The sequence below is a fragment of the Gekko japonicus genome, unplaced genomic scaffold, assembly GCF_001447785.1.
Source record: "Gekko japonicus isolate JY-2015 unplaced genomic scaffold, Gekko_japonicus_V1.1 scaffold100, whole genome shotgun sequence".
NCBI lineage: Eukaryota > Metazoa > Chordata > Lepidosauria > Squamata > Gekkonidae > Gekko > Gekko japonicus.
This window is the reverse complement of record NW_015167060.1, coordinates 685,596-706,356: the sequence shown is the minus strand read 5'-3', so window position 1 is coordinate 706,356 and position 20,761 is coordinate 685,596. Positions and strand designations below refer to the sequence as shown.

General features: G+C 46.8%; 1 protein-coding gene across 1 annotated transcript in view; it reads left to right on the top strand.

Moving 5' to 3' along the window:
* FAM193B (family with sequence similarity 193 member B) overlaps nucleotides 1-20,761 on the top strand; it is a 37,692-nt gene that overhangs the window by 13,083 nt on the left and 3,848 nt on the right. Inside the window, exons 2-10 of the mRNA XM_015412501.1 lie at nucleotides 7,734-7,973; nucleotides 8,435-8,651; nucleotides 9,047-9,247; nucleotides 9,790-10,186; nucleotides 12,353-12,548; nucleotides 12,981-13,217; nucleotides 15,844-16,395; nucleotides 16,430-16,889; nucleotides 17,770-17,845. Of these exons, the coding sequence (XP_015267987.1) occupies nucleotides 7,734-7,973; nucleotides 8,435-8,651; nucleotides 9,047-9,247; nucleotides 9,790-10,186; nucleotides 12,353-12,548; nucleotides 12,981-13,217; nucleotides 15,844-16,395; nucleotides 16,430-16,889; nucleotides 17,770-17,845 (2,576 nt within the window). The remainder of the gene's footprint in view (nucleotides 1-7,733; nucleotides 7,974-8,434; nucleotides 8,652-9,046; nucleotides 9,248-9,789; nucleotides 10,187-12,352; nucleotides 12,549-12,980; nucleotides 13,218-15,843; nucleotides 16,396-16,429; nucleotides 16,890-17,769; nucleotides 17,846-20,761) is intronic.

Sequence of the window (20,761 nt, the reverse complement as noted above, 5' to 3'; positions counted from 1 at the left end):
CATGATGGAGTGAGCTCCCATCTCTAGTTCCAGCTCCTGCCAACCTAGCAATTCGAAAGCAAGAAATTGCAAGTAGATAAATAGGTACCACTTCGGTGGGAAGGTAACAGCGTTCCGTGTGCCTTGGTGTTTAGTCATGCCGGCCACATGACCACGGAAACGTCTTCGGACAGCGCTGGCTCTTCGGCTTTGAAACCGAGATGAGCACTGCAACCCTAGAGTCGGATTCGACTGGCTTTCGAGCAAGGGAACCTTTAGCTTTACCTTTTTAACATGGTTATAGTTAACATATTCCCCCATCCCTTGCCACACATATACTACTTACATAGATAACAGGGCCAAACAATGGTGGCTGACGCTCTTGCTGTCCTCCTCATCCCTGGAGATGGTCATGTCATGGTACTCTTTTCTGGAACTGGACAGCCACTTGCCCTGTAATGCTACACAGAGAACACACAGGACTGGAAAGTGGTTGGGGCAGAGCCAGAGTTCCAAATCATTTTAAAACATCCGTGTTGGAAAAGCAGTGCAGAAGTAAGATTTTGGTTTAAGAAGTCCTGGAAGAGAGTTTTCCCAATATGCATTTACAGGTTTCAGCATCACAGTGCCCAGAAAAACAGAGGTACTCAGTAAATATTTGCTGAAAGGGAGATGCACACACTTCTGGATCATAGCCCAGATTAGAGAGAAAGGCCCAGAAATAAAACCTTCTACAAACTAGTGCTAAAATCCCTCTCCTTTGCTTATAGAAGGATTCCATAGTGGGACCAAAAAGCTGTTACATTACATCCATTCACATCTCCCTTGAGAATCATAGTCCTATAATTGGTTACTTGTTCCATAGATCCCAATGCAGAAAGGTGTGTGGCAAGATACTGTGAAAGGAAAATTCTAGTAAGCCTTAGAAGTTACCATTCCAGACAAGAAATGAGAGTTTATCATAGGATAAATACAAGGCATTCTCAAATAGCTTTTATAAGACATTCCTTCCTCTTCAACCTTCCCCCCATCCAACCCTGTGCTTTGATGGGATGCCAGCAGGCAACACCGCAATCTAGTGATAGGAAAGACCATCAAGTGATGGCTTTTGAAGCCACTGTGGAGAAAGGCACTAGTACTAACTAGTTTGTTACCTACGGTAGGTTTGGGTTGCTCAGGTACCGGATATGACTGCCTCCCAATTCTTTGTTAAAAACAAGTTAGAATTTTTCCTTCCTCTATGTCCCCTTTGAAAAAGCATTCTTGCAAAGCCAAAACTTTACTTAGAGCAGAAGCATCAGTCAGAACTGGCTCAGAATTAAAAAATCAACATTGATTCCAGAAAACAAACATTTGAATTAACTACTAGAATCAAACAAATTATCCTGTAATAGGAAAAAGTAGATACTTGGTCCAGTTGTAAAAAAAAAGTGATCTGCTTTATAGCTCTCAAAGCTATAAAAGTGTTTAATCCAGATGTGCTGTTCCATATAGCTGCTTTTTGAGATCTTGAAGGTAATTTATTGAATGAGCAAACACCAGTCACTGTTAGAAGAAAAGAGAGTCTAATATTTCCCCCCACTGTGAGAATATCCAAGCAGCCTTTTAAAACTATGCCTTTAATTCCACAGGCTCATCAGCTGACCAGGAAGCACATTAGCCAGTTTAGAAACTGTAGCCCTAAATAGGGATGCCAGCCTCCAGGTGGGACCTGGAGATCCAACTTACAGTCATCTCCAGACTACAGAGATCAGTTCCCCATGGGAAAATGGATGCTTTAGAGGGCGGTCTCCATGGCATCATACCCCACTCAGGTCCCTGTCCTCCCCAACCTCCATCCCCAAATCTCCAGGAGTTTCCCAGCCTGGATCTGGCAATCCTAGCCCTAAATTAGATGTACACAGCCATCATAGAAAAATCCACCAAATTCTAGTATCCTGAACACCTCAGTTTCTCATTTCCAAAGCAGCATGAGAGGGGAGAGAAGTATCTCACTTTCCTAGAGGACCAAGAATGTGAATATCTTGAAAAGATAACAGCAGCAAATCCACAACATTATCAGAAGGGATTCAAAATTAGTTCCATCCTCAAGAGATAAACTTTAGGTTCTGGCCTTGAAAATACAACCATACCTTCTCTGTGGAAACCTAGTCTCTCACTAGTCAACCAAGGGCCCCAGAGATTAATGTATTTCAAGATACACTCACCAACTTGACTGTAGCATTGAGAGGTTATAATTGGTAGCTCACAAGGAAAAAAAGATGCTGTTATTTTGAAACCTACATGACTAGAAGCACATCTAAGAGCAACAAGAATCAGAGCAAGTACTGATACTCTGCCTAGTTCTATTCCCTAGAATCTAAAAAGGGACTGTTAAGGATTCAGCTGTTCAGCTTATGTTTTCTTACATAGTCTTGGGTGCTAACAAAAGGAATTGTAGAAGCTAAAAAAAGCCTATAAATAAGTTAGGAGCTACATATATTCAAGCTAGCTTCTGATAAGTAAGCCCTACAATAACTTTTTAAAAGCAAGAACAATTTGAACATAAGTAAATCTAATAGGTCAACTTCATGAAAAAAAATTAGACACGGCTGACAAAATACACCCCATTTCCTTCATGGTCAAAGCTTTCTCCCTTATAAAGCATCTAAAGATCTATCGAGCATGCTCAGTAATTCTCTTTGCTGATTGGGTGCTAGGCCAATTAGTGGTAGAACTGAAACTCTATAAATAGAATTCTTCCTAGGTAGTGGTTGGGTTTCTTTAAGTAGCCAGAGACAAACATGCTTGGTCTCATTTCTCAAAGGTGGCCCTTGGTTAAGTCAGTGCTTCCTCCTCTAGTTTTCCAGGGGCTTTTGTTTGCTCGCTTGCCTGTTTTTGGGTGGTGTATGTTTTGTTTTTTGGATTACCATATTCTGTCTTTTTGCAGAGGTGGTAAGAAGAAGCCTGGAGCTGGTTGAAGGTGTGTCAGCACAATGATTCTCTTTGGGATATCTCATTTCTATGTGTTGCTCAGTTAAATCTCTTAATAATTTTGGCCCAGGCTTATGATAATAGCTTTTTCTCATAGTTACTGTGAGAGAGATTTTGATGCTTCTGAAAGTCTTTGTCCTGTGTGGGTTTTGTCTGTTACCATGTAGTAAACTAGAGATATGCCTTAGGCAACCTGAGGTTATTCCAGGGTACCTGTGTCATGTGGTCAAGACTTTGCTGTTGTCTGTGAAAGATGCTGCATGATACTAGTGAGAATGGAGTACCTTGCCAAAGGCTTATAAAAAGTATTACAGATCTTATGGGTTGGGGAGGGTGATATAGATTTGAGGTGATGTGAATTGTAGACTTGAGGTCCGTGATAATGAGGCTAATATCTACAAATGAAATTTGGAATACTAATTAATGTTAGAAGAGTGAGATGGTAGTCCTGTGTGTTCTTACTTGGGAATAAACTCCTGTGAACTCGGTAGGACTTGCTTAATGCAGGAGTTGTATAGGATTGCTTATTTGTGGTACTGATGGGAAGCTAGTTGTGGGAAGAATATGACTTGAAAAGTTAACTGCAAAGACTCCTGAGTACTAGCAGTACCCATTATCAAACTGAGATGGTAGTGTGCTCTTAGACTTGAACAGTGTAGGTAGGACCAAAAAAATTGACTTGCATTATTCAGTAACAGCATATTTGTCAGCTTTTATGTTTATGTGATATGGGATCCTCTTGGTTCAGAAAGGAGCACAGGGACTAGAAATTTGGCAGTGTTGAATGAATCCTGGTGGAACTGGGCTAGTATGGAAGCTGGTAGCCATTATCTAGAAAAGATGGATGCTGTGAAATTATTAGAACAGGAGACTAGCTATTCTGGAAAGATAGGAATAGTTTTTTTCCTCCACATGCAGTGATTATATGGTGCAACATGAACCTTAGTGAATACAATGGAGGGCATGTTGTATTCAGACCCTATTCAATAGGGTGAGCATAACCTCCCAAGCTTTTGTTAGTGATTGGACCTTTGTCAGTTATGGAAACTGAAGCATCAGTCACAGAGGACTCTATTTTCATATATTTTTTTAGAACAGAGAACTTGAAGTCTGTGACTCTTCATGCATACATTTAAAAACATTGTTTGAAAACTCCTCTGGTGTAACTAAAGTTCAGAGTTCACTGAAGTGATAGTTGAACACTTGAATCTGCTTTATACTGAATCACACCACTGGTCCATCAAAGTCAGTATTGTCTGTTCTTACTGGTAGCAGCTCTCCAGAGTCTTAAGCTGAGGTCTTTCATATTACCTACACACTGATGATGCTGGGGGCTGAACCTGGGACTTTCTGCATACCAAGCAGATGCTCTTCCATTGAGCTATGGCCATTCTCCAGTCCTCTCAGGAAACAAGACTGCCTTAGTTTTCCAGGATGATGTAAAAATTATGCTCTGCTTCATTATTATATTATGTTTATCTCCTGCTTTTCCTTCCACTATCTTAAGGCACTGTATGTGGCCTCATCCCATTTTTTCCTTAGCAGTCCTTTGAGTAGGCTAGACTGCTCAGCAGTGGTTTCTTCAGGAGCATCTGTTATCTTTACAGCTGAGCTAGCTGTGATTTCATACTGGTCTACCAACTCCAGGAAGCTTGAAAGTTAAATTTATTATAAACTGCTTAATTCTCATGGGGAGTTGCTTTCACAAAGAAACTCTCCACATGAAAACTAAAGTGGAAGCATCCTGTGAGAGAACTCTTCTGCATTTAGCACTGAACACCTGGAGCATCATAAGTCAAAACAAAGATTTGTTTGGTTTGGTTTCATCCAAGGCCTGAGAGAGTTAAGCACTGAACACCTGGAGCATCATCAGTCAAAACAAAGATTTGTTGCTCAGTTGGTGATGTTTGGTTTCATCCAAGGCCTGAGAGAGTGGCACTTGGTAAATGGATGGGAAGGTGCTGGACCATTCTGCTTCCACATTAGTAAATACTACTTGATTGATGTCCAGCAGCATCAGTTAGCAAAAAAGTTGACTATAAATCACTAGATCACAAGGAGGCAAGGAGTGACAGGGCCATGTATCTTCTAACTCAAAGCATTCAAAGCAAGGGCTGAGTGAGTGGGTTTGGAGAGGAACTTTTCCTTCTTTAGCATGGGCTGCCTCCACTTGCATAACCATCAAGATACAGGAGAGGCTACTAGTCTCCAAGGGATAGCCAGTGACTTTTTTAGAGGCCTGTATGCTAAGTCAGGAGCAGTAGCAATCAGCAGAATAACTGTATTTCAGAGACACAGGTAGCAGGTCCTGGTTACGGAACAGGACTTTTATTGCAAGGGTATGGGTTAGGTGAAACTCTAGGCCTCCATGCACACCTGCTACAAATGTCACAGGAGGCTGTGCAAAAAATAATAATGCTAAGCTCTTAAAATGACTATCAGAAGAACTACTATTTGTACCCTGCAGCAGAATTAAAATTTGTCTCAGAAAACCTGCAATTTCCAGTTAAGCATGGGTTGCATACACTAATATAGATGACAAGGAGTAGAGTTACAGTCTGTGATCTGAATTTATCCTTTGCTTTTGTCAGTTCCTGTTGTAAGAGATTCACTCACTGGTATAGAATTTTATGGTGTAAAAGCATGGTATATTGGTTAGACTGGGATCCTGGAGACGAGGCTTTGAATATCCACCATGCCATGGAAGCCTACAGGGTGACTTTGGCCTAATCATTCTCTCTTAAATTAATCTACCTCAGAGGGTTGTTGTTATGAGGATACAATAGAGAGAGAACTATGCTGTAAGCCACTTTGGAGAGAAAACTGGAATTTCAAAACATTAAATTTACAACATAGCCCCATCTGTAGGTAGGAACCATGAACAGACAAGACATTTTTCTACAAACATGAGGAAAGCCTCAGGTTTGCAGAAAAAAAACTGAAATAGAAATACAGGGGGTAGTTTAAAACCCACCAAAAGAATTAAAATAGAACTTGTCCTTTAAGAAACAAATGTCCCCTGCAGTGGCCTTTGTGGGGGTTGCTAGGCAAGCACAACAGTAGTGCCAGCTTTCAAGCCTTGGTTTCTATCAGTAAAAGACAGGGGAGGGCGGCAGAGCCCTTCCCTGGGCTTTTTTCTTTTCTTTTTTTTTTGCCTTTGAGGGAGGATTAATTGGGGACCACTGGCAGGCCCAGCTGCTCACTCTTATTCAACAGCAGCAACCATATGAAAGCCAGTGTGGTGTAGTGGTTAGAGTTTCAGACTAGGATCTGGGAGACTCGTCTTCAGCTATATTTATTATTTATTTACTTATTGCCCCCTCCCTGCCTTTTACTGACAGAAGTCAAGGCAGATAAAAGGTAGATTGGCTGATGGGTGGGAAGCAGAGAAGGAAGTGAGGAGAGGATACAGGGGCTGCCAGGAGGAGGGAAAGATGGAGGGGATATGGTGGAAAATTAGACACCCCTAAGTCTTTGCCGGTCTCCCACTTGCAAATATCTAAATAAAGCTGGAGCTTAAGGATTAAGTTCCAGGTTCAAAGGTTGATGCTTGTGGAACTATTTTCAGAAAAAGTATGTTGGCCTTCAAGTATATTATTTAGCAACAGAAAGCAACATCCAGTGGATTGTAGATGATAGGCATATTTCTTAACTTCACAGCCTCCTCCCCTTCCAGTACTGGCAAGATGTTGCTTATTTTTTTTTTTATCATGGGGTGTGTCTGATTCTGTGAGAGTTGTGGGACCCAGGGCTGCCAGCCAAATTGTGAAAGTCTCCCCTTGTCACTTTTATTGTCCCTCCCTGCCCCGGAGCGTGACTGTCCCTGCAGTGATTGTGGGAAGAGAAACCCAGTTTTCCTTCTGTCTCCTTCCAGTGCACTCTTTGCCCCTTGTGCTTTGTCTCACCTTGAGGCTGAGCGAGACCATCTGTTTTGCAGCAGCAGTTAGATGCGCAGCCTATTGTCCTGGGCGCCTCAGTTGGTGGGAGACAATGACGATCCTGCCCTTAACTCTTCATGCCTGTCGCAATCTCTAAGCAATCCTGTGGCCGGCTGGGCTGTTGCATGTCTTCTGCCCCAGAGCCAGGCAGGAAACTATAGGCCAGGCCTCCTCCTGTGGGAAGAAAAGAGCAGCAGGGAGATGAGCTCGGCCTCAGACAGCTGCAGCTGTTCCTCAGCCCCTTCAAGTGTTGAGCATGGAACAGGTTGCCTGCCCGCTGAGCCCACAGGGCACTGGGGTAGTGCAGTGTGTGTTGGGCTGGGGAAGCAGCTTGCTGGACTGAGGCAGAATCGAACTGAAAGCTGGATAACCGGGGGGTTTTAAAAAGAAGGTGTGAAACCGGGGGGGGGGGGGATAGGATGAGAACAGAAAAAAAGCAAGAAAGCACTGGGATAGAAAGCGTATGCCCTGCTTGGTAATATACGTACTCTCTGCTACCACAGGCTGTGTTCGTTCTTTCATTCCTATGTCTGCTGCTCTGCAAATGGATGTGGATAGGGTTTTGACCCAGGGTTAGTTTGTGCGAATGGTATTGTAGTAGCAAAGCCCAAGGGGGCGGAATCAGGTAGAACAGAACGTCTAGCTTCCTACTGTGGGTTGTAATTGGATGGTCTGTCCCTCTGCTGTGCCCATTGGGTTATACTGGTTCACGCAGCCCTGGCGCTTAATTTGACAGAGATGCAAGGTGGACCATGACACTACATGCCTGAGTAAAGGGCTGTCTACATCAGCTCCAGACGAATGCCTAAACAAGCTGCTATACGTCTGTGTGTCTTTCTGCAGGTGCTGCCTACTTCCAACCAATCCGTGCAGACGTGCTGCTTGCTATGTCACCGGGAGCGTAAAGATTGGGGAGGACCATCCCACAATGGGTTGGTGTCCCCAGGTGAGCGGCTGCCCCCAGACTTTGTGCCGGCACTGGTGCAGAACCTGCTGGGAGAGATGCCACTATGGATCTGCCAAAGCTGTAGGCAGAGCGTAGAAGAGGAAGAAAGGAGGGCAGTCCAAGAGCAGGCACTGGCGGTAAGCATTTAACCCTGTGAAGTGTATTGCAAGTCCATTGCTTACTCCAGAGGAGGTGGTCTTAGACAAAGAGAGCTGTGAATGTCGTCTACACAGGAGGTCTCCCTGGATTGGTCATATTCAGTGACCCTTTCTGCAGTCAGCTGCATATATGTACCTGTTGTCTCCAAGCTGCAAGATCTGCCAGTGACGGCCTTAGTGAATGAGTTTTCTACACACTGGGGCCTTTTAGTCTTTGCTTCCTTGACCATTTGTGGTGGTGGGAAAGGGGAACAGGAGCGGAAGCAAGAGTAGATAGGTCTTCTTCCCAAGAGGCCTCAGCCTTATTGCTCCCATGGAGATGTCCTGTGCCCACCATGGTAAGAATATTCTGGGACAAAGGTCGGCCCATCATGTTTGAAAGAATAAGCTAATTTGGTATTTTGGATCTGCTGTCTGAGTCACCAGCCTTCTCTCTTCAGGTCTCGCTGTCTCACACAGCCTGTAAGTCACAGTCCTGCGGGGCAGGCTCCCACTCTTCTTCGTCTTCGTCATCCTCATCCTCGTGCCACGGGAACTCAGGAGACTGGGACCCCAGTTCCTTCCTGTCTGCGCACAAGCTTTCGGGGCTTTGGAACTCCCAGCATGTCAATGGGGCAGGCCAGGGGAGCTCCCTTGGGGGGACACCTGTTGTACCAGGTGAGTTCAGGTTCGCACTAGCGTAGCTCTTTGTCTTCTCCCTTTTGCTGTGGGGTTCTCCCTACAGCTCCTTCGTAGAGGCTGTTCTAAGAGTCATGAGGGTGGTAATGACTCAGCCACGTTGAGAGCTCTGTCACTGACCCTGTGTTAATATACTTGTCTGAGGACAGACGGCTCTATGCGAGCTTGCGTCTTGCCTTTCTCCTGGGGGCAAGTAACACTTTACAGGGAAGGTCCCTACCTAATGGACTTATGGCCAGGGGCTGTCCCACTTACCTAACAAGAGATTTCCTGCAGTCTTGGTCCTCTTTCATGGGCTTGTGTCCGGTGGCCCAAGTGGGGAGGCAAGCAGGGGGCTTGGAGAGCAGCCAGCTCCATCTCTGACTCCATTTCAGGTGACAAGCACCCCGGCCTCCCTCCGGAGTGTGCCAACCAGGCCCCTGCTGTAGGAGGTGGGCTCAAAGCCTGTCCTTACAGCCACGCGCTCTCCCCAGCTCCCAGCGGCACCCCAGGCTCACCTCTGCCTACCTCACTCGACTTCTGCAAAACGCTTCCCAAGCAGTTCAAGAGCATGTGCCGGAGACCCACCCCGCCAGGTCTGTATGTGCGGGGCCTGGGGAAGGCCAGCAGACCAAACCTGCAGGGCAAAAGCATCACCCTTGTTGGGTTCACAACTAAGCCCCCCCCCCCACTAGGCTTTGTTGTTTTCTTGGCTGAATGTGGGACTACAGCATGATAGCCCAAGACCTAAAGGGCCAAGGGTTGGTTCCTTCTCTCTCCTTTGAGTTATCTCCTTGGGGCAGGATTAGGGAAGCATGCCACTGAGCATAAAGCACACAGGGCTGGACTTCCTAGCATGCTTCAAGGGAAACTGACATTTTATGTCATTGTCACTTCAGAAAGTGCCACAGTTAAAAGTAAGGCTTCTGGCTGGGAACATGGCCGTCGCATCAGATTGGATTGAACTGTGGCTTTAGGCACACGGTGTAAAGTCTGGGAGGTATTATAGGAGGGGGAATACTTCTAGTAGTGTGCAGTGGCTAGTGTGCACCGGGTGGGCGTAGCTGCTGCAGGGCATATGTGGAAGCTTCAGCTGTCAAAGGTTCAGTCTAACCTCTCTGTTCCTGTCTGGCTGCAGGAGAGGCCTTCCATTCTGCGGAGCACCACCGGCACGTGGACCTCACTGCTCCTCCCAACAGCCCCACAGGCCTCCCCTCGCAGCCGCTGGCACTCCTTCCTACCAAGCAGATGCCTGCCCACCCTGGGCCCTTCAGCTCCCCTCCTCACGTCCATCTGAGCTCTTCGCCACAGGCGGCCCCGTTCCCTGCACCAGCCCTCAGCCCACACGCGCCAGCCCCAAAGCCAGGAGCGGAATCCCCTCCCACCGGATCCTGCAAGAGTCCGCACTTACCCACTGCCAATGTGCCACTGCTGAAGATACCACCTCCTGTAGGCTGCACTCACCCATGCAACGGCCATTGCAGCGGCTCCTTGGGGCCTCCTACTGCCTCACATCAACTGCCCAGCGCCAACAGGTGAGTGCACAACCCTGACTACCGGGGCGTCTTGGCGACCTACCTGGTCTCCAAATGGGAATGCTTCGCTGGGAGTACCAGTTAGTGTTCTTGGATACTGCTTCCTTAGAATGTAGGTGTAAGCTTTAGAGTAAGATCCTATGGAATGTTACATCACTTTGATGTAGCTAAACCCTTGTGCACCCCATGCAGACTGGTGGGGTCTGAGGCAGGGTGTGGCCCCCCTTCCATATCCGTGCTGTATAGGCAGTTGTGCCTTGCCCTTGCCCTGCTGTGTGCTAGGGGCTGTGGCTGCCACAGGAGCCTTGCTTTAATTCCGGTCCCCAAGAAATGGAACCGAGGCAGTCTGTGATTTATTTTGTCCACGAGCAAGGCTGCTGTCACAGCAGAGGAGCTCATGCTGAGTGTTTCCTTCTTGGAATTCAGAGCTGGTCCCCAAGAAATGGAACCAAGGCAGTCTGTGATTTATTTTGTCCACAAGCGGGGCTGCTGTCACAGCAGAGGAGCGCTGAGTGTTTCCTTCTTGGAATTCAGAGATGCTTGCTATGACCCATCTTGGGATGGGACCTGTCAAACCCACAAGGACCAACGCACAGGTACTTATTTAAGAAATATCTTCCCTGCCTTTTCGCTTTGCAAAAAGTTCACAAGGCAGTGTACAGAATGAGAATCTGCAATTAAAAGAAGCCACGTAAAAGACAATAAAGCCCAACATCAGTTGCAAGCAGAAGCAGAATAGGCCAACAAAAATAAAATATCAGCCAGCAAATGCCTGAGAGAACTAAAATGCCTCAAAAGCTAGAGATTGATACCAGTCATGTGTTTCTGGGGGAGAGAATTCTGTTCACAGTGTACTGAGATGCTCAAGAGAGAGGCAGGCGTATAAATACTTTGAGTAAATGAATGCTGCCCCCCCAGAAGGCTCTCTGGGATTGCCTTCCACCCAATTTCTGCAGAATGGAGGCATCCAGAGCAAAGCCTTAGGGGTCTAACTATGTGTTCCATTTCCCCCCAGGTCACTACAATTAAAAGGTATATTGCAAGTTCTGTTCTGGGAACTTAATCTGAGGTACACATGGGCCCAATTCAAATTGGTACCATGGCACACAGGGAGAAGGAACTTCAGTCATCATCTCCCCCCCATCCCTTGCACTGTTTTCCAATCCTGAAACAATGCAGGGACTCCTGTTTGCCCGGTTGGGAACTATATGGGCTCTGGTGGGGTATAAAGGAGCGCTATTTGTCCCATCAGAGAAATCTAGGTGTACCCTGTCAGTGCATATGGAGACCCCATCAGGGTAAAGGGTATCCCTCTGGGGCCTTTTGAGGGGAGAACTTAAGGCCCTTCTCCTTGTGTGCTGTGGTCCTGATCCAAATCGGGCCCACATGTGCCTTGGAATTAAGTTCCCAGTGTTGGACTTGCGAGACGCATTTTAATCATGTGGACTCAGAGGACCTGGGGAAAACACAGCGTGTAGGTAAGCCCTCACATAATGATCTTAATGAACAGAATGGTACATATGGTTCTTCAGATAGGTAGCAGTTGTTCAAACAGAAGTGCCAGCTCTGTATAATTTTGTATGGTGAATAAATATGCCACCTACATTTGGGTCTTCATGTGCTTCACTGAGCTCATTTTGACATGACGTTTTTCTCTTACGAAAGAATGTTCATGGAAGAATCTAAGTGAAAAGGTTACATTCAGAATTTAGCATTCCTGAGTGCTAGGCTGGAAAGATCTCCGAGTAGGAATCTAACCTCTTTGGGGATATTTCTTGCGACTTAAGCCTACAGGGATTTTGCTTTCTGATGTAACATTTTTCATCCCACTTCAAGTAGAACGGGATAATGAAATTGGCCTTCTCTGAAGATTGCTTTGTCTCCTGCGCAGCCAGGCAGGAAATGCTGCAGAGCTTTATCATCTTGTACTGTAGTTCGCATTTTATCGGCCCTATAAAACTCCTCTCAGATCTTAGCATTGCAGCATTCCTACCTCAGAAGGGTCAAGTGCCTATGTTGATGTGGGGTCCTCCTCTCCTCCTGTGCTGAAGCTCAAGCTTGTCTCTCGAAAGTCTCTTGTATATCTTGTCTGCAGTACTGAGGTGGGAGAGATTTCACTGGGAACATGTCTCACTCACTTTTGCTTGCTTCCGTTTCCTTTTGCAGGGATCCCGCCTGCAAAGGCCACAAGTTCCCAAACGGTACAAGCTGTCACGCGCCACAGTCCTGCGAGGCGGATGAGGGGCTTGGTGAGGATGAGGACAGCAGCTCCGAGCGGAGCTCTTGCACCTCGTCCTCCACAACCCAGAAAGACGGGAAATTCTGTGACTGCTGCTACTGTGAGTTCTTTGGTCACAATGCGGTAAGTGAAAACATAACCATGATTTCACTTGTAGTTTTTTAGTTGTTTGTGTGTGGACAAGGGGCTTGGGAGATCACACTGGCAACACACATGTGACATACATCACTACTTGGCCTTCATAGCCTTGACATTAATGCAACCCCCGCTATTTGAACTTTGAACCCCTCACAGTTCTACCCAATAATTTCTGATCAGTTGAAATAAAGCCTTGTGGTTGCACTTAGACCAGCAGGCTTTCTGCTTCAGCTTGGACCTCTGCAATAGTTTATGTGACCAGAACTGGCAACTTATCTATCCCCGTGGGTGACGGTGGAGAAAGTATGAAATGACTCTGGGAGCACGCTAGCTGTTTAAGATAGTGGTGGGTTGGCAGCCCCAGGGTATCCAGACTGCTGTACCTGCAGCAAACCAATAGCCCAACTTTCTCCACAGCCTCCAGCTGCCCCAACAAGCCGGAACTACGCCGAGATCCGGGAGAAGCTACGCTCACGGCTAACCAAGAGGAAAGAGGAGCTTCCTCAAAAGCTGGGTCATAGCAGTAGCTCGGGAGAGCCAGCCGTGGACCACCGGGATGTGGATGAACTCCTAGACTATATCAACAGCACTGAGCCGAAGCCCCTGAACAGCGCCAAGGCTGCCAAGCGTGCACGCCACAAGCAGAAGAAGAAGGTGGGCTGTTATGTGCGTGCATGCGCATGGGAGAAAGGGAGAGGGAGCGCGCACACACTGGTTCAGAACTTTCAGGAGATAGGGGGGCGGGGAGGGTATGGGTCCTCACGAACCTTGGGAAGATGACTCCCTAAGAGGTGACAAACTCATTTGCTACGAGTGCCGGATCTTACATAAATGTAACTTTGTCGGGCCAGGCCATTTATGCCATAAAATGTAACACCAGATACCGGAGATATAAACTTTATAAAGGATACAGGCAAACCCAATTAACAGTATTATTTTTTTACTCAAAATACAAACAAAAGCAACTGATTCCTAAAGCAGTTGACTTACTGGGAACCCACAAAAGCCCCAGTAAATGTATTTAATCATATGCAAGACTAGTTTTATTCCAAGGGATACCATAAAAGGGGGAGTGCCTTACATTTCTGTGCATACTAGTTGTTTGAGGGCCAGGTAAGAGTCCTGGACAGGCTGGCTCCGCCCCCCGGGCCTTATGTTTGACACCCCTGCCCTAAGTAAAAGGCTAATTTGAATTCCAAGGAAGTCCTGGCCTCAGCTAGTGATGGGATTGGGAGAGAACTTGGTTAGACACCAATCTGAATGTAGCTTTCCCCTAAAGCAGTGGGGCAGTCGTCTGTCAGTTCCAGTGTGTGCGCAAGGGTGGGGGTGGGGATCAGTGGGATGGAAAAGAAAAATGAACTATTTGCTAAATATGTTTTTTCCACTTGGGGCCATGGACAGATTTTCATGGACACACTGATGTTGAAAAAAATGACATTATTTGATATATAACCTTCAAGCTTTATTCTGCCTGCCCTGAGAAGAGTGCTGAAGAGGGCTAGGATAAGTACTGGCATATGTCCTCCTATTCCACCAAAGAAAGTCTGCAGCCTTTCTCCAACTTCAGTGGCTCTTCCAGTCCTTAAACTGGATGAAGTGCCTCCAGCCAAAGGCTGGATGTGTGCCAGCCTTACTGCCTGATTGGCACAACCAGAAGCTTGGAGTGAACCAAAGGACAAGAGCTTAAGGGATCACAGCCTGTAGCCATTGTGTGAGCCACCCTGCAGGATTCAGAAGCTGCTCAGGATGCAGCCTTGTGGTGTTTTCTTTGTTTACATCCTTATATTGTTTACTTCCTCATTGATTTATATTTAGATGTTTCTGTAAGCTGCTTTGGATCCCCATCCGGAAGAAAGGCAGGGCAATAGATTGCTGAAATAAATGAATAAAGGCTTCCATAACTAAGTGGATCTTGCACTTGCCTAACTTCCAATATAATGCCTATGGTATAATTGTAAATACCTCAGTAGCAGCCCTCCAAAGCACAGGTCTTTCCAGACTCTGTGGACTTCAGAAATTGAAACTGAGACCTGAGCTACAGCCCTGGCTGCTGAGTTCTCCAAAGGGTGCTGATTTGGCTGTTAACCTATATTAACAGCCCTTGTCTATGTAATATGCAGGGGTCATTTCCTATAGGAGCGTACAGGAGCGGAGCTCCGGCAGTAAGGAGCCCAGGGGGCGGGCACATGCAACAAGCCCCGCCCCCTACTCCCATCAGCCCTCAGTCAGAGCAAGAAGCAGCCAGGTAAGCTGCAGAGCCCCCCCCCCGGCCCCCCGGTCCAAAAAAGTCCAGTGGCACCTTTAAGACCCGATTTTATTCTGGTACAGGCTCTCCCTCCTCTGTGAGGACAGATCTGCACGTTCCACCCTCCCTCCAATAGCTAGCAATCCAAAACAGTCCAGCGGAGCCTGAGCGGTGGGTGTTGCCTTCTGACACACTTCCGGTGAGGTCAGGGGGTGTGGCATATGCAAATAAGTTATGCTAATGAGCTATGCTAATGACCTCCTGCACCTCTTTTTCTAAAAAATGACCCCTGGTAATATGTTTCAGGCACACTACCTGCTGTCTCTGGTAATTCTCAAATCATTATGCATCAGTGCCCCTCTTGCCTTTGCAAACATGCAATAACAATCTGGAGGGAGGAAAGAGGTTAATTATGCTTCTGATCTCATGACAGATTATTTTTCTCTTTCCTGACACACTTCATATTCTGATTCATGCACCCGAATGTGTAAACAAATCAGAAGTTGAAGTGAGTTAAGGAGTTATTATCTGTGGATAACTGATCTGTAAACAAGCCATTCAGTTGTTTTCACCTGGGCTCTTGAATTGCAGCAGAGCTGAGCCAGGCAGCCTGAAAGTTTCTCCATTTGTTTCTCTGCTCACTCCCTTCCTCCTTTTCCCCTCACGCTATAGTGCTGTTAGTTGAGGGACTGGGATGTGGATAATTCTACTGGCTCTTGTATGCACAGGGAAAATGCTGAGGGAAATGGCTGGCAATATATCTTCTCCCTGAGGTTTGTTACCATGGCACACGCTCTGTAGGTGCCTTCTCATTGGTTCCCAACAGTAAGTCCCAGGTGCACAGTGTGGCTTGCTGGAGTGGCCATCCAGCTGCATAAACGATTGTGAGAAACTGGAAAGCAGGGGCCTCTTGATCCCGTTCAGCCAGAGGCTGGCTGCCATTCTTCCTCCTCATGCATCTTTCTCTTATTAGTTGCTAGTCACCGGTCTAGGCTGCTGGAACTGTGACACTCATGTTAATTTCCTGTGCTACAGGAGAAGGAGAAGGCTCAGCTGGAAGCCGAAGCCCAGAAGCGAGTGGACCGAACCCCACCTACCGGTCAGGACCAGGAGCTGGCGAAAGAGAAACTCCTAGAGTGGCCCCAGCTTGAACTGGAGCGGGTGAACAGCTTTCTGAGCAGTCGGCTGCAGGAGATCAAGAACACCATCAAGGATTCCATCCGTGCCAGCTTCAGTGTCTATGACCTCAATCTGGACGTCAATGACTTCCCCAAGAAGGCAGCTGTGCTTGAACAGAAGAACCTGCTTTCCCACCTCAATGGCTCATCTGAGCTGCAGGAGATTGACCTTGACTTGTCCCCACTCAGCCTGGGTGCCCCACATAATCATACATTGCTACGGAGTGATGTAGCCCCCCGATGGGCAGAGAGCCCTGGAGAGGTGCCTCCACCACCACCGCCAGCCTCTGAGAATGGTGTGGTGAAGCGGCTCAGCGCTGTCCCCAACCTCTCCCGCATGATTTGGGTTCAGTCACCCAAGCCAACAGACTCTCCCCAGGAGAGTGGGGCTAGCCAGGAGCCTAAGGAGGTGGCAACAGGCAAGGGAGCAGAGGGGCCAGGAGGTGGCAACAGGCAAGGGAGCAGAGCTGCAAGAGCAAGCACCTGCCACAGGAAAGCAGAGGAAGGGGAAGCGACAGGGCTGCCCGGCAAGGAAAGGGGAATCCGTTGCTACCACTGGTGATAATTCTGGCTCCAAGGGGACGGGACCGAAGAATCCACCCAAGGGGACAGCTCCTGAAACCCAGAGGGGAAGTAGCAGCACAGAGCAAGGTGATTGCTCCCGAGGGACACGTCAGGGCCAGGGATGGGGATGCAGCGGCTCTAAAGGAGATAAGGAGAAGAGCACTGACGGGAAAAGCCGGAGAGGCGAAGGCAGAGCTGATCAGACAGAGCAAGAGCCTGCTCCTTCAGGGGCAGGGGACCGGCATCTGCCCCACACAGCGGCGTTGGATGACTTGCCCCAGCCAAAGGGCAAAGGCAAGAAGAGCAGGAACAAAATGGAAAAAACAAGCCCTTCCATTGGTGAGTCTTTGTCCCCCCTTCTGAGGGAGCCTGTTCAGCTTGGAAGCTGTTTATTTGGAACGGCATGGACCCTTTAAAAGTGTCCAGGGCACTGAAGTTTCTGGAATACATCTTACACTCCTTGAGGTTCATCAGATGCTTTCAGGTGCAATCAGAAAGACCAGGGTAGGAGGACAGCTGCTAGCTTTCACCCTGATGGGTGTGTAACAGATTTGTCATACCCATCAGCTACAATCTGGGGATGGGTTTGTCCTAGAAAAAAAGAAGACAAAACACACTACTTTATCAGGTATAACCTACTGCTCTACTCAGAAATCATGCAAATTAAATAAGGATTTTTATAGAATTAGGAATAGTTTGGAAAGGATTGTTATGGGATAGAGTTTAAAGAGTGGTATGTATGAGTGATGAGAGGGCAATTGGGTCAAAGGCTGTGATGACTGGGAATTAAGGGGAAAGTAGCTGTACATGCCTCAGAAAGCTACAGTCCAAACAAAGCCACTCTTCAATTTTTGTATCTGGCTGTGTATTTTTACCTAGCTGAGGGTGAAATATAGGCTGGTTTTTATTAAAATTGAGATTGACAAGAAGCCAGATCTACAGTGTAGAATACTCCATGTCTGCGGTATTTGCCTGTAATTACTGCATAACTTCCTTTGAGCCCCTTCTATGCTGCTTTTATATGAAAAAGGTGGAGGGAAAAGGTACAGGGACATGTCCTAGCACGCATCCTGCTTTGGCCTCCTGGATTGGGTACAAGTTTCAATTGGTGTGAGGCATATGCTTGGTTTAGGAAGAAGGGGAGGATATCTTATCACGGCCACTTCTTTTTGAGAAGCTTAGAGGTTCCGCTAATTCCATTGCTGTTATGTGTCGGCAGATGATGTGTTCCTGCCAAAAGATGTGGATGGTGTGGAAATGGATGAGACTGACAGAGAAGTGGAGTACTTCAAGAGGTAAGAGCTGGCCACATGGACTGTTGTACCTTTCAGTCAATCTGGGCTTTGCACACCAAGAGGATTAGTGTTGCCCATGGATGAGACTGGGTCAGAAGGCTGGGGGAAGAGGTAATTATGGTATCTGTGACTCTACAGTTTACACTTGTGTGCATGTAACTCCTGCAGTGTTGCATCAGATAATTCCACTGAGCAGAGAAGGTGCCAACTGCCGGGGTATTGGGGAGCAAAACCCCCACTCTAGTGTATTGAGAGGAGGGTGACCCATAGCCAGAAATTGTATGGAAAGGAGCATGAGTCCAGTTGGGGAAGCAGGGTTGCCTAGTCCACATAATCCCACACACTGAGATTCATTGACAAGGCATGATGATATCATGTGTCAGGGTCCAGTGAAGCTACATTGACTGTGACTATTAATGGTAGCGATTCCCACATTGCTTTGTATTTTTATCACATGGTGCAAATGTGCATAGTAAAAATCTTATGGCTTTAAAGAGATGACTTACTGTATTTATCAACTAAAAATAACATGGAAACCAACTAAGTGCTAAATGTACAATGTTGTTGAACTATCAGTGCTAGTTTATTACCTCCTCTCTCCAGTTTACATGTGTACTAGGTATGTATAGCGTCTAAGAGTTATCAAGTGCTTGGGCTAGCTGAGAGCTAACATGAAAATGAGTCCCAAAAGCTGAGATGTCAACCTGCCACTCTGATAATAAGCCCTAAAACTTCAGTGTCAGGACAAAAGCCTGAGATAGGGCAATCCTTGGTGGAGGGGACCAGTGTTCCCTCTAAGCTGAGTTAGTGTGAGCCAGCTCACAGTTTTTTAGCCTCCAGCTCACACATTTCTGTCTTAGCTCAGGAAGGAGGGCTCCAGAGCAGACTAATTTATGCAGCAGCCAAATCGCTCGCTCACGACTTTAATGCCGGCAGCTCACAAAGTAGAATTTTTGCTCACGAGACTCCACAGCTTAGAGGGAACATTGGAGGGGACTATTATGTCAACTTCGGACAGCAAAAACCTAGGTAAATTCAGTGTGCTTAAAGGTTACTTAGAGAGCAGTCCTAAAGTGTACTCTGGAGTAATTCCCATGTTATTAAATGGTGTTTACTCCCAGGAAAGTGACTTTAGGATTGTATCTTTCATATTCAGAGGCAGCAGACCTCTTGGTACAAGCATTAAGAGGCAACATCAGGGGAAGGTCTTCCAGAGCGACTGGCTGGCCACTGTGTGAAACAGGTTACTGGACCATATGGACCACTGGTCTGATGTAGCAGGGGCCTTTTTATTCTCTTATCCTAAATTTAGAAATTTAAACGTAACGATTTTAAATCCCGGGTATCCAAATATGTAGGCCAAATAATCTAGAGTGACCATTGTCTGGTGTTCTGTTCACAGCTCTGTTAAATATAACTTTATCTGACTACATAATACTTGCAGTGCAAACATAAAGCCACATTCTTATTAGGGCAGTACTGATATTTAATCCAACAGTATGAAAAGCCTCTAAATGGTTGGGGGGGGAGATCACAGTAATGTAAAGTGTGTAGTCCTGCATTCTTCCTGAAAAGGAGCCAGCTGAAAACTAAGGTCTTGGGAGGAGGGAATGGTATGGCCAGAGAACAGTATGGTAGCAGAGAACTAGCCCATATGTAAAATGTATACTTTGGGAAGTTTATTTCGTATCTATTGTATTCTAAAGATCAGGGTTTGTACAGGCTTGTATGATCACGAAGCTATTATTGCTAAGTATTAAAACCTTTCTATGCCACCCTTCCACTCAGTTCAGGATCCTCGAGGTGATGAATATTAAAACATTTGAGATATTAAAAAGTATTTAAAATACAAATACCTTTACAATATTTACAACAAATAAAACCAATTAAATATGAAAATATAAACACATAAAACCTCAAACAGGGAGGAGGGGCTAATAAGAGTTAATGGGCGAACACTAAACAAAAGTCTTCACCATCTGGCAGAAGACAACTGTAGTGTCTGGATCCCATTCCATGCTCCCATGCCTGGCTTGAGGGCTAACAGGGGAGGCTTCAGTAAGCTTGGCTGTGGTTGGCTCTCCATTCAACCATTAAGCAGACGCATACAAACACACACACACACAGAGGAAGAAAGTTGCGTTCTCAAACCTTTATTCTGCCAGTTGCTTATAGGGTCCTTCAGGACAGCCGCAAGGTGTTTCAGGGCCATTACTCTCACTCCCTTTCCCTGACTGCCTTCAGTTGCTCCCTTCTCCATGCTCATGCTCCTCCTTCCATGGAGCCATGGTGCAAGATGTGATCCTACCTTCGGCTGCCCAACTCCTTTCCATGGTCACTTGTAAACTGGGACATCTGGGCAGGGTCTTTGTGTGTGCCTTGCTCACCAACCCCACCTGCCTAATGGGCACGCCTTCTCCCGTTGTAGGGGCTTCTCTCCATTCAACCATTAAGCAGACGCATTCAAACACACACACACACAGAGGAAGAAAGTTGCGTTCTCAAACCTTTATTCTGCCAGTTGCTTATAGGGTCCTTCAGGACAGCCGCAAGGTGTTTCAGGGCCATTACTCTCACTCCCTTTCCCTGACTGCCTTCAGTTGTTCCCTTCTCCATGCTCATGCTCCTCCTTCCATGGAGCCATGGTGCAAGATGTGATCCTACCTTCGGCTGCCCAACTCCTTTCCATGGTCACTTGTAAATCTTCCCCTAGTGGGACTTCCAACTGGGACATCTGGGCAGGGTCTCTGTGTGTGCCTTGCTCAGCAACCCCACCTGCCTAAAGGGCACGCCTTCTCCCGTTGTAGGGGCTTCAGCCCACAGTAAGTACCCTCTTCCCAGCTGGTGGCCTTCCAGCCATACACACCCAGCCGGCCTTGACTCTACAGGAATGCTGCTCCGTGGGCCTCTTAAAAG